The sequence below is a fragment of the Trichomycterus rosablanca genome, chromosome 9 (genome assembly GCF_030014385.1).
Source record: "Trichomycterus rosablanca isolate fTriRos1 chromosome 9, fTriRos1.hap1, whole genome shotgun sequence".
Lineage (NCBI taxonomy): Eukaryota > Metazoa > Chordata > Actinopteri > Siluriformes > Trichomycteridae > Trichomycterus > Trichomycterus rosablanca.
Window position 1 is genome coordinate 19,323,869 of NC_085996.1, and position 14,372 is coordinate 19,338,240.

Here is a 14,372-nt window from a genome sequence, read left to right on the forward strand (position 1 = left end):
ACCCTCTTCCCATTGAAAAAACTAAAGTTTGATCCAAAATGGCCGACTTCAAAATGGCCGCCATGGTCACCACCCATCTTGAAAAGTTTTCCCCCTCCCATATACTAATGTGCCACAAACAGGAAGTTAATATCACCAACCATTCCCATTTTATTTAGGTGTATCCATATAAATAACCCACCCTGTATATCTTTTCATGGGACAACACTGACAAAATGACACTTTGACACAATGAAAAGTAGTCTGTGTGCAGCTTATATAACAGTGTAAATTTATTCTTCCCTCAAAATAACTCAATATACAGCCATTAATGTCTAAACCACCGGCAACAAAAGTGAGTACACCCCTAAGAGACTACACCCCTAAATGTCCAAATTGAGCACTGCTTGTCATTTTCCCTCCAAAATGTCATGTGATTTGTTAGTGTTATTAGGTCTCAGGTGTGCATAGGGAGCAGGTGTGTTCAATTTAGTAGTACAGCTCTCACACTCTCTCATACTGGTCACTGAAAGTTCCAACATGGCACCTCATGGCAAAGAACTCTCTGAGGATCTTAAAAGACGAATTGTTGCGCTACATGAAGATGGCCAAGGCTACAAGAAGATTGCCAACACCCTGAAACTGAGCTGCAGCACAGTGGCCAAGATCATCCAGCGTTTTAAAAGAGCAGAGTCCACTCAGAACAGACCTCGTGTTTGTCGTCCAAAGAAGCTGAGTGCACGTGCTCAGCGTCACATCCAACTGCTGTCTTTGAAAGATAGGCGCAGGAGTGCTGTCAGCATTGCTGCAGAGATTGAAAAGGTGGGGGGTCAGCCTGTCAGTGCTCAGACCATACGCCGCACACTACATCAAATTGGTCTGCATGGCTGTCACCCCAGAAGGAAGCCTCTTCTGAAGTCTCTACACAAGAAAGCCCGCAAACAGTTTGCTGAAGAAATGTCAACAAAGGACATGGATTACTGGAACCATGTCCTATGGTCTGATGAGACCAAGATTAATTTGTTTGGTTCAGATGGTCTCAAGCATGTGTGGCGGCAATCAGGTGAGGAGTACAAAGATAAGTGTGTCATGCCTACAGTCAAGCATGGTGGTGGGAATGCCATGGTCTGGGGCTGCATGAGTGCAGCAGGTGTTGGGGAGTTACATTTCATTGAGGGACACATGAACTCCAATATGTACTGTGAAATACTGAAGCAGAGCATGATCCCCTCCCTCCGGAAACTGGGTCGCAGGGCAGTGTTCCAGCATGATAATGACCCCAAACACACCTCTAAGACGACCACAGCTTTATTGAAGAGGCTGAGGGTAAAGGTGATGGACTGGCCAAGCATGTCTCCAGACCTAAACCCAGTAAAACATCTTTGGGGCATCCTCAAGCAAAAGGTGGAGGAGCGCAAAGTCTCGAATATCCGCCAGCTCCGTGATGTCGTCATGGAGGAGTGGAAAAGCATTCCAGTGGCAACCTGTGAAGCTCTGGTAAACTCCATGCCCAGGAGAGTTAAGGCAGTTCTGGGAAATAATGGTGGCCACACAAAATATTGACACTTCAGGAACTTTCACTAAGGGGTGTACTCACTTTTGTTGCCGGTGGTTTAGACATTAATGGCTGTATATTGAGTTATTTTGAAAGAAGAATAAATTTACACTGTTATATAAGCTGCACACAGACTACTTTTCATTGTGTCAAAGTGTCATTTTGTCAGTGTTGTCCCATGAAAAGATATACTTAAATATCTGCAGAAATGTGAGGGGTGTACTCACTTTTGTGATACACTGTATTGTCAGCTAGACTTTAGCAACCATTGTGAAATTGTGACACAAGTATAAATAAATTGTGTGAACAAATTTGCAGGAAAATGTCATATTTTCACTGTATAATGGCCAGGGATGCCCAAACATTTGCCTGTAACTTAAGAACAAAAAGTTTATTAAAGTAAGCTTTAATTTATTGCTGCTTAACTATTCCAGTCATAATGTTAAAAATAGAATATTATAATATTTTATACCTTATCATTAAATGAATGCTTTAGTTCTGAATTTGTGTCCGATAATTAAGATCTAATGTCTTAAATGTACTGCACAGCACAATTAAGGCTGTTAAAAAAGCTAATGAGGCATGAGTTGTTAGTGACTGTTAAGAGATTATACAAAAAGGGAAAGAATTACTCATCAAAGTGTTGTTTGTTTTCACAGGCATCATATTCCCATGTCATTCTAATACTAAAATAGTACCTCACTGAAACATGAAAGAGTAACATGATCCACCCTTTTCAGTTTTTCAATAGGCCTAAAGCTCTTTTCTGACGAACCTTGTCAATCATTGATCTACCATGCTATGTAGTGCATGAATTCAAAAAAATCCTCTAGGCCTTTGTTCCATGCTCATGTGTTTACTGTCAAAAATGAAGTTATTTTTGTCAGTGTTTGAAAGACAAGGCCACGACCTTTACTAAAACTGAAAATGTATAAGTGGGGTCATTGACTTGTTTTGTTGTGTTTTGATTGACAGACTGGGTGGAGTTCAGCCCCTATGAGATAGGCATGGCTAAATATGGTACATTTATGACCCCTGACCTCTTTGGCTCGAAGTTCTTCATGGGAACTGTAATTAAGAAGTATGAGGAAAACCCTTTGCACTTCTTGATGGGTAAGATGTCACAACCTACACCACTGACTCTGATATACACAATATATTAAAAGAAAATTCAAATATATTAAAATATTTGTAAGAAAGAGATATTTAGCATTAATTGTTTATATTATTATAAAAGCAAAAGGGTAAAACAACATGATATGGGTATTTACAAAACCAAAATAATGATAAGCAGGTGCAGGTGCTTGTGCTGTTTGGTTTTAATCAATATGACTGTGTTTAATAGTAGTGATGCTGATAGTTGAACTAGAAGCAAGTAAGGACAGAGTTACGTAACTTCTTTTTACGTGAAACATTTTTTAACCTATATTTTTTTACAAAACTAAATATACAAGGTAGGAAAAATCCAGAAAGAAACTGAAAGCGTTATTTCTAAACTGTCTTTTACAGGAATGTAACTAAAACCGCACCAAGAGATTATATTATTGTTTTACTTTATGACCTCTATTGGTTTAAAAAAATCTAATTTGATAAAGTTTTTTAATGCACAATCATTAAAATGTAGAATTTTTAGAGAAAAAAAACAAGTGGAGTGTGGTTCAGCTCAGGGCTGCAATGGGACGGAGGAGACTGGGGAATGAACTCAAGGGTTAACTAATGGTTACACCTGTGGAAACTTATTTCAGTGTTAAAACCCCTGTTATGTTCCCCCTTTGGATGCTTCTTTTTGTGTGCACAGTAGTGCATACCAGACTAAAGAGCCAACTCTCCAAGAGCCAAAGCCATTGCTTTGCTTATTTGGTTTATTTTTGTAACACAGTGCATTAGTGTTGATAGTTTGTTTGCTGTGAGTCCTTCTTGCTGGCTGACATGAACATGTTACAGTAGTGCCAAAATCTGGGGTGCAGGGAGTTTTTAGCAATCACTGACAATGCACTGTTACACAATATATGACAACAGAGACCCGGGACTGTTGTGCAACTTGCAGGAATAAGGAAAAAATGGTAGACGTGGCCATGTCCCAACTTTTTTGAAACATATTACAGTTGTGGTCAACATCATTGGCACCCTTGATTGTTTGGTATAAAAATGCCAATATCTTTAGCAAAATAGGTGGATATGTGTACCAACTTGTATGTAGAAAAGTATGATTAGAATATGTCCATATGCATTTAACAAAAAAGCTGACCTACTTTTGAGGTGTACTTTGGGACATTTTGTTTTGTAGGACCCATGTTGTTTGACTCGAACCTAGTTTTCTGAGTGGCTTTCATAAAGAGAACTGGCATAATCTTCTTGATGTTGTAGAGGAGGAACCGGCACGGTCTTGTCATGTTGGCTACATGAGGAGAGAAGGAAAGCTGGTTATCCAGGACGACACCAAGGTTTCATGCCTTGTCAGATGGTTTGATCTGAAAGTCATCAAGAGAGATGACTAGGTCCTGGGTTGGAAATTTATCTCCAGGAAAATATATCAGCTCTGTCTAGCTGGGATTAGGTTTGATCTCTGTTTTGTTTAGTGTTCTGCATATGGTACAGGTTAAAAGCATCACTCCAGGTATCTCCAGCTTAGCTTGAAGTTTTTTTGTTACTTGTGGTTTCTTTGCTACATTTTAAACCACCAATTTTCCTCCTTCCACCATGTTCTGGAGGGTTCTTGACTTTTCTTGAGTAGCAAACTTTTTGATAACATTTCAAACTGTTGAAGCCTGGATGCCAAAGTTTTTGTTAACAGACTTGTGCTTTTTGCTTGTACTTGGTTATAATAGCAATTATGGTGTGCACAGAGAGTTCTCTTGTCTTTTCTATTGTGTACAAGGAACTGCGAGTAAAACTAGCCCTTATTAAGCATTAAAGCCATAATTCATAGGCTAATTAAAGTCATGAGAGCACAGACAAGGTGAGGACAGGTGAGTCTAATTTCTATTTAGACTATTTAGGTTAGTACCCCTTGCTAATAGATGTATAGAAATTATCGGCAGAAAATGTATTTTACGCTTTAAGATGCTCCAGTTTTACTAATAAATTACAACCTCAAATCAGAAAAAGTTGGGACAGCATGGAAAATGCAAATAATTAAACTTACATTGACTTTTATTTGATTGCACACAGGATGATCCCAAGATATTTCATGTTTTGTCTGAACAACTTCATTTCATTTATTAATAAACATCCATTCCTGCACTTCAGGCCTGCAACACATTCCAAAAAGAGTTATGACAGTAAAGCATTTACCACTTTGTAATGTTGCCATTCCTTTTTACACTTAAGAGATGTTTTGGCACAGAGGAGACCAAGTGATTTAGTGTTTCAGCTTTTATTTTGTCCCATTCTTCCTGCAAACACGTCTTAAGATGTGCAACAGTACGGGGTCGTCGTTGCCACATTTTTTGTTTCATCTGACCACAATACACATTTCCACTATGTGATGGTCCATCCTAGATGCCTCCGAGCCCAGAGAAATCGACGTCGCTTCTGGACATGGTTAACATAAGGCTTCTTCTTCACAGTAAAGTTTTAAGCGACATTTGTGCATGTAACTCTGTATTGTAGTGCTTGGCAAAGGTTTGCCAAAGTAATCCCTCACCCATGTGATTATATCAGCTATTGTTGAGTGGCGGTTCTTGATGCAGTGCAGTCTGAGAGATCAAAGATCACGGGAGTTCAGCTTAAGCTTGTGCCCTTGGCCTTTACGCACTGAAATTCCTCCCGATTTCTTGAATTGTTTAATGATATTATGCACTGTAGAGGGAGAAATATGCAAATCCCTTCAGATCTTTCTTTGAGGTTCATTGTTTTTAAACATTTCAATAATTTTTTCATGCATTTGTTGACAAACTGGAGATCCTCTGATCATCTTTTCTCATCAAAGACTTCCTGGATGCTGCTTTTGTACCAAACCATGATTACAATTCTTTTTTTGCAATTCTGCATTTAAATTTTTATTTGCATTTTCCATACTGTCCCAACCTTTTCTGATTTGTGGTTGTAATAAAACTTAATAATAGTTGACTAAGTTTGGTGTAAAGGAACTCTGGTGGATTGCATAAAGCCTTGATCTTATTACTACTGTGAACTTTAGAAAGAAATCAGAACATCAACTGTGGACCAAACCTTTTTTTGTCCAGCATCAAAAGCTGACCTCACAGATGTTTTTTCACCTCACGGGCACAAATTCCTACAGACACATTTCGAAATGTCGTGGAAAGCCTTCCCAGAATAAAGTAGGCTGTGACATCAGCAAAGTGGGAGCCAATACTATATTTATGCCCAATGGTTTTGGATTGGGATATCCAACAATCTCATGGTTATGGCCGTATAGTGCATGTACACACACAACATTATGGGCACAGATGTCCCTGAGTTTCAGTCTAATTAAAATCAGAAGTGTTTTAGACTGGACGTTCTCTTATGTAAAGCATACTATGTGGTATTCAGTCATTTGAAAGATTTGTCAGTAAACCCTGATTACAAATCTGAATATTAAACATTTTGGGGAGTGTTATTAATGTATTTTTTTAATTCACACATGAAATCTTACAGTAAATCAGCAAATATCTGATTGCTTATCAAGTTCATTATTAATTGCCATTTGTTGTTTTTAATGTGATGTCCTGTGTCTGTGTTTTTAGGGGTCTGGGGTAGTGCCTTCTCTATTCTCATTAACAGAGTCCTGGGAATAAAGGATTCACCTGGGGGATGCACCATGGAGGAAGAGCTGGGTATGATGCAAGCAGATCTGTTCATTCTGTCACTGATGAGAGTAAAACCATTATCCTACATCTAATCTTTACCGAATCTTCACTCTACATCTTTCGTGTAGTATTTGTAGCATCAGAGTTAACAAAAATGTTGGTATAAAAAACTGAAGTATTTTATAACCAGTATTATTTAGAAGCTGCAGAGAAAATCCACAGCAGAATAACCATGAAACACATATACAGAGACACTGTAATACTCTTAATGTTTTCTAACAACTGTAATTACTTTTTGTTAACCAAACACTGAGAGCATTGCGTTTTCATTGAGGGAGATATGAGCTCTGCTTCCTGTATGATAATTATCAGATTGCTGTGTCGATGTCTAAGTAGCTGTGGGTTTGTGAAGTCAAATAAAGTGTCACCACACATTTCCTGTACCAGCTAAACATCGTATTAGCTTATTAACCGAAAAAAAAAGAATTGGTGCAGATGTTTCATAAGATCCTGAACACTTTTAACTTACTGTAATGAGACAGTAAAAAACAAGTTTTGCTGAGTTAGTTGCATTTATATACTTCAATTACGGGTTAGAACATCAGAGCTCACATCTTGAACCTGTGAGTTTAAATCTCGGCTCTGCTACCAGAAGGTTGGGCGCCTGTATGAACAATGAGTGGCTTGTCCGCAGGTAAGATTGCCTCATAACTGCTCCGATGAAGACGTCTGCTGGTTGTCGATGGTGCCTGCACATGGGGCATAATGGAGATCAGTGCATGACTCTCTCAGTTTGCTATATACACCGACTAGGCATAACATTATGACCACTGACAGGTGAGGTGAATAACACTGATTATCTCTTCACTGATATCAATGCACCTGTTAGTGGGTGGGATATATTAGGCGGCAAGTGAACATTTTATCCTCAAAGTGAGTTTGACAAGGGCCAAATTGTGATGGCTAGATGACTGGGTCAGAGCATCTCCAAAAACTGCAGCTCTTGTGGGGTGTTCCCAGTCTGCAGTGGTCAGTATCTAGGGGTCATGGGCGGCCAAGGCTTATTGATGCATGTGGGGAGCGAACATCTTTTAACATTTTAACACGCTTTAACATCTTGGTGCCAGATACCACAGCACACCTTCAGGGGACTAGTGGAGTCCATGCCTCGACGGGTCAAGGCTGTTTTGGCAGCAAAAGGGGGATCAACACAATATTAGGAAGGTGATCATAATGTTATGCCTGATCAGTGTATACTGATCCCTATGTGAACGCCTCATGCAGATGAAATTAAGCAGTCGGCTATTTCACACCTGTTGTAGGGGGCGTTTGTTTCTCTCTTCTCTGTCTTTCTTCGGTCAGGTAATTGGATACAACAGATTTGGAGAAAAATAAGGGAAAACTGCATTAAAATACTTGAATTATATTGTCAACAGCTGGATAAATGCATTTGCATAAATCAAACAGCTCTTACCAGACCACTGTGTATAACAAAAACTAACTGCATAAATGTATTTGCCTTACAGAGCACATCAAGCCACAGCACATTGTGGGAGAGGACAGCCTAGACAACGATGAAGAGCCACGCAAAGGTGAGAGACTAAACTATCCATGCTAGTGGTTAGGTGTATACCACTCCACTACCCGAGTACCCAAAGGCAAGTTTTATACACTGTATGGCCAAATGTATGTAAATTACATAAGCCCACTACTACTAGGGTCCATGGTTTGAATCCCCAGCAGTCCTATTGGCCTGTCAGACGTCTATGTACAGACCTGATTGGCTATGTCTGGGGTGGTGGCCAAAGATGGATTGGTGTCATGTGTGGGGTGTGTTACTGCATTGCACACAGAGATTTTAGAGTTACCTGATCAACCACAACCCTGACCAGTATAAAGTGGTGGTAAAAACATTAAAATAAAAACATTAACTTGCCTTTGTGCAGAAATGGCAATAGTTATGGAGGAGAGATTTGTAATTATTTATATTAATCCAGGCATTCACAGTTTCAAGAGAAAGGCAGGAGCTGGCAGAAGAAAGAAACCCTCATGGATAGTGCAGCCATGGACAAAAAGCAGAGATGCCAGGGCAAGGTGCCAGTTCATAGCAGAGCACAGACTATTCACACTCATACCAGGAAACGTTAGATTAGGCAATCCGACTGGAATTTCCAATCTTTGTCATAGGAGGTGCGTAGTAGCCTGAAGCCCCCCCTTACTCCAGAATACAACAGGATTAAATATATCCAGATTAAGACAATGCAAAAAGGGTCCCTCAACCCAAAACAACCAATCAACCCACCCAAACCAACCCAATACATAATCGCTCTCTTTATTCCATTGTGTTTATTTCAGCTGGAACGCAGGATGACCAACAAACAAAGGCCCAAGAAAGCTGGATGCAGCGCATGGTCACCTCCCTCTTTAGCGACTCAGTCCTGCTTAACACTCGTGAAGGAAGAGCTGGAAAAGTACACAACTTCATGCTGGGCCTCAACCTGAATGCTAACATCCCTTTTTCGCCCTTTAGCGAGGTCCTGAACTCATGTAATCCTGAGGAGGAGGAACACATTGTTGCAGGTATACAATGTATCAGAATAACCAGAACCAGTATTACTTGGAAGTATTATGTTGGAAATATTGAATTATGTTTTATGTTGGAAATATTGAATAAAGCATTAGATATATATAGCATGATATAAACTGTAGAAACTAGGCTCACTGTGGTAATTACATGGTGGCCTCAGTGCAGTTATTGACGCTAAAATCTAATTGGGTTTACTTATGCTGACCATTGTCTCGCTTATTATGTATAAATCTTTAGAGTTCTCCTAAAGCCTCTTAAAGTTTAAACAATGTGCAAAACACATTTTTTTTCTTCATGCATCTGCAAATAAAGGATAATTACACCAAAAAAGAACCAGGAGCCAACAACTAGGACAGTATTAGAGATTTATTGCTGCTATGTTGTATAGCATGTGGAATAAGTACATCACATATTTGTCCTTACTGTTTGGACAGACTATTTAGTATGTGGTCTGCATTTTGGGGAAAACGAAGCGCAAAAGCCTACTACCACAAACCTAAAAACCTTCTACAGATTTACCACAGTACCAAATACACCAAAAATACATTATATTAGTTTTAAAAGCTGTCTGTTTTAAAGACTAAAGTCAGGTATTTAAGTAACCAACATAAAAGTATGAGTAGCTTGTCCTTACATAATCCTTGCCAAATAAACTAAAACCATACTATTTCTATACTGTTTTACAGTTCAGACAATTTACATTAACCTAAGCAATGCTTACAGGTTAAGGTCAATTTACACCAGATACTGTATTTCTTGTGCATAGGATGCAGATGTCCCTTTTATTTAAACAAGAATTTCAATTTACACCAGCTGCCTTGACGCACACCAGCTGCATGTAACACACAACCCTATTCTTGCACTATGCTTGTTTTACTCATTTCTGTTTTAGTTCCCTTTAGCTGCCATTTGAATAATATAATTAATAAGTAATAATAGATTAGTATAATGTAGATTAAGTATCTAAATGCATTTGAGTAATAAATATAACCATACAGTGAATAGTACCTGTAATGCTACTAAATGTAAAAATAAATAAATAAATAAAACATTTTATTTTAAAAGACATTTTATCATCAACTATTATAGCTTGCTCTTGTTTTAGCACTGTCGCCTCTCAGCAAGAAGGTCCTGGGTTTGATCCCCAGGTGGGGCGGTCCGGGTCCTTTCTGTGTGGAGTTTGCATGTTCTCCCTGTGTCTGCTTGGGTTTCCTCCCAGAGTCCAAAAACATGCAAGTGAGGTGAATTGGAGACACAAAATTGACTGTGTTTGACATTAAACGTGTGAACTGATGAATCTTGTGTAACCATTAATTACCTGTTGTGTAATGAATGTAACCGAAGTGTTAAAATCCTAATAAATATATAAATAAATAGTTTCTTTAGTAATCTTTAGTTAAATTCCTTGTGTACCCGAACAACTGGTCGCTTACAAGGACATAATTGGCATGTCCAGGGACCAAAGGGATTACTCTTAACTGCTGCAATTTTGACCTCTGCTGGCACACAGAGAACACACACATGTCACATGTGTGGCAATTTAGTAGCTACAATTAACCTCTTTGGACTGTGGGAGGAAACCAGAGCACCCAGCGAAAAACTGCACAAACATGGGGAGAACATGCAAACTCCACACAGAAAGAACCTGGACCGCCCCATCTGGAATGAAACCCGGTCAGGAGTGTTTTTGTATACTCGTTAAGACCAAAAAACTTAAACACTGTGATCTCTTCAGGTGTGTTTACTACCATTTAGATCCACAGTACACAGAATAGAATATCCAATTGCTTTAGTGCACTTTAAGTAACGTGACCATTGAAAATGAGCCACAGACTGAAATGTGGCTGTATGAAAATACATTAACATAGCATTCTTATTTTTATATGCTGTGAACCTTTATTTAAAATTATAATCTGTGTTTGTATGGTGTGGTCAACCGATCAGCCATAACATTAAAACCACCTCCTTGTTTCTACACTTACTTTCCATTTTATCAGCTCCACTTACCATATAGAAGCACTTTGTAGTTCTACAATTACTGACTGTAGTCCATCTGTTTCTCTGCATGCTTTGTTAGCCCCCTTTCATGCTGTTCTTCAATGGTCAGGACCACCACAGAGCAGGTATTATTTAGGTGGTGGATCATTCTCTGCACTGCGGTGACACTGACATGGTGGTGGTGTGTTAGTGTGTGTTGTGCTGGTATGAGTGGATCAGACACAGCAGCGCTGCTGGAGTTTTAAATACCGTGTCCACTCACTGTAAACTCTATTAGACACTCCTACCTAGTTGGTCCACCTTGTAGATGTAAAGTCAGAGACGATCGCTCATCTATTGCTGCTGTTTGAGTTGTTCATCTTCTAGACCTTCATCAGTGGTCACAGGACGCTGCCTACGGGGCGCTGTTGGCTGGATATTTTTGGTTGGTGGACTATTCTCAGTCCAGCAGTGACAGTGAGGTGTTTAAAAACTCCAGCAGCGCTGCTGTGTCTGATCCACTCATACCAGCACAACTCACACTAACACACCACCACCATGTCAGTGTCACTGTAGTGCTGAAAATGATCCACCACCCAAATAATACCTACTCTGTGGTGGTCCTGTGGGGGTCCTGACCATTGAAGAACAGCATGAAAGGGGGCTAATAAAGCATGCAGAGAAACAGATGGACTACAGTCAGTAATTGTAGAACTACAAAGTGCTTCTATATGGTAAGTGGAGCTGATAAAATGGACAGTGAGTGTAGAAACAAGGAGGTGTATGCAGCCCAGCATAGATGAGTTTGGTGTGGATTGACTTTTGATTTTTGCGTGACACTTGACAACATGTACTATGTGAATTTCGGATACTAATTTATTTATAATTTACTAGTAATTTAATAGGACAGTTCAATTTCTAATTGGACTTTGGTAGTGTGGGTTACATTGGCTACAATCTCTCACATTTCTTATTTGTCACTTTTTGTCTTCGCATGTGAAACGATCAGACCCAGACGAGTTTGACCGCATCTACGAGCCACTAGACGTGAAAAGCAAGAAGATCCATATTGTGGACAGTGGTCTGACCTTTAACCTGCCCTATCCTTTGATCTTGAGACCTCAAAGGGGCATCGACCTCATTATATCCTTTGACTTCTCTGCTCGACCCAGTGACTCCAGTCCACCATTCAAGGTTATTATTATATTATATCTCACTCATACCACACACCTTCACCTTTTAAGGGCCGACTGATTTTCAGGCCAACTGATTATCAAACCAAACATTCATAGTTTTTCAGTAATTAAAGTTAGCGTTTTAACTGATGTGCCAGTAGATTTTTTGAATTTTATATGATTTTACATGATGCTTAGGTTGAACAAACTATTAGATGGAGTAGTGTCAGCAATTTTGATATATCCTTTTTAAAGAATTTCTATTTTCCTAAAGTTGTTTTATGATTATTGGCAAAATTAAGCCACAATATTACTTTTCCAATTATTGTGTATCAGACTATACACAGGTGTAACAGTACATTTTCAGATTTAGGGGAAGTAAATATACACCGAACAGCCATAACATTAAAACCACCTCCTTGTTTCTACACTCACTGTCCTTTTTATCAGCTCCACTTACCATATGGGAGCACTTTGTAGTTCTACAATTACTGACTGTAGTCCATCTGTTTCTCTACATACTTTTAGCCTACTGTCATGCTGTTCTTCAATGGTCAAGACCCCTACAGGACCAATACAGAGTAGGTATTATTTAGGTGGTGGATCATTCTCAGCACTGCGGTGACACTGACATGGTGGTGGTGTGTTAGTGTGTTTTGTGCTGGTATGAGTGGATCAGACACAGCAGCGCTGCTGGAGTTTTTAAATACCGTGTTTACTCACTGTCCACTCTATTAGACACTCCTACCTAGTTGGTCCACCTTGTAGATGTAAAGTCAGAGACGATCACTCATCTATTGGTCATCTTCTAGACCTTCATCAGTGGTCACAAGACGCTGCCCATGGGGTGCTGTTCTCAGTCCGACAGTGAGGTGTTTAAAAACTCCATCAGCATTGCTGTGTCTTATCCACTCAAAGCAGCACAACACACACTAACACACCACCACCATGTCAGTGTCACTGCAGTGCTGAGAATGATCCAACACCCAAATAATACCTACTCTGTAGTGGTCCTGGGAGAGCCCTGACCATTGAAGAACAGTATGAAAGGGGGCTAACAAAGCATGCTGAGAAACAGATGGACTACAGTCAGTAATTGTAGAACTACAAAGTGCTCCTATATGGTAAGTGTAGCTGATAAAATAGACAGTGAGTGTAGAAACACGGAGGTGGTTTTAATGTTATGGCTGATTAGTGTATATAATTTATTAACCATTTATAATTGGAATAGGTTTTTAACAAAGGCTGTGTTCCAATGATTCAAGTGTTGTCTTTATTCAAAACTTTTGTGAACTTTTGACCTCAGCTACAGGGCATTTAAATCAATAGCTTTTGTAATGCGGTTTGTAGATCAAAAGGAGTTGATGCAAGATCCTACGTGAATTATTCTAAAGGAGTGTGTATTGTATTTTGTCCGCCCATGTTTATGTGGTATTGTTTATGATGTGAAAGTGACTTTCTGCCTTGGCAATAAAGCAATAAACATGACACACACTGAAAATGCTTTATAACCTCCGGCAGATGTACTTTAATCAATACAAGCTTACATCCTGTCTAACACAAACAGAGCAGAATGAAGTCTTTGACAAATAAGCATTACATTCAGAACCATGGGTATTATTATTTAGATGATTCCCCTGCTAAAATACCAGCCTTCACTTTTCTGGAAAGGCTTTTCACTAAGGCTGGATGATATAGATCAAATATGTCATATTTTATGACATCGATGAATATTGATAAAAAAGATAAAGTTGAGGGCATATTCACATTGGGCATCTTTTTGATAATGAGACAGATACGGAAGACATACCTTGTTATTAATTGCTAACTAGCTGGTATTGAAATTGGGCAATTAGTCCTGGCTCACAGTCATGTTTTTTTTTTCTCTCCCCCTTTTAGCGCATTCAAATGTTCAATTTGCATCGTGCTTCCTCTCTGTCTATGCCGAACCCTGCCCTGGCCGAGGAGATCGAAGCTAACCCATATCTCCTCCAAAACATGGGCAGCAGCCAGATGCATTTTTGAGTGTGGCGCCACCTAGCGTTGCATGCGGAGAGACACACCCTAAGGGCACTCTTCCTCATCTCTGTGCAGGCACCTCTAATCAGCCAGCAGAGGTCGTAATCGCATTCTGACAGAGAGAGACCCACATCTGGTTCTTTGTCCCGCCCCCCAACTGAGCAACTGGCCAATCGTTGCTCATACAGCCACTCAGCCTCGAACCGGGGAGGCAGAGCTGGATTCGATACGATGTACTCAGAATCCAGCTCTGGTTGCAGCGTGTCTTTTTACCGCTGCGCCACCTGAGAAGACTCAGTCATGTTTTAATGAATCTCTGAAGTATT

General features: G+C 39.6%; 1 protein-coding gene and 1 long non-coding RNA gene across 2 annotated transcripts in view; one reads left to right on the plus strand and one right to left on the minus strand.

Annotated features, from left to right (window-relative positions):
* pla2g4ab (phospholipase A2, group IVAb (cytosolic, calcium-dependent)) overlaps positions 1–14,372 on the plus strand; it is a 66,389-nt gene that overhangs the window by 36,820 nt on the left and 15,197 nt on the right. The window contains exons 11-15 of the mRNA XM_063002035.1: positions 2,510–2,647; positions 6,226–6,315; positions 7,815–7,880; positions 8,644–8,868; positions 11,862–12,046. Coding sequence (XP_062858105.1) covers positions 2,510–2,647; positions 6,226–6,315; positions 7,815–7,880; positions 8,644–8,868; positions 11,862–12,046 — 704 coding nt within the window. The remainder of the gene's footprint in view (positions 1–2,509; positions 2,648–6,225; positions 6,316–7,814; positions 7,881–8,643; positions 8,869–11,861; positions 12,047–14,372) is intronic.
* The window catches only part of LOC134320578 (uncharacterized), a 31,128-nt gene continuing 23,579 nt past the window's right edge, over positions 6,824–14,372 (minus strand). Inside the window, exons 2-3 of the long non-coding RNA XR_010013710.1 lie at positions 7,602–7,640; positions 6,824–7,037 (exon numbers count right to left, since the gene is read on the minus strand). This is a non-coding gene — a long non-coding RNA (uncharacterized LOC134320578). The remainder of the gene's footprint in view (positions 7,038–7,601; positions 7,641–14,372) is intronic.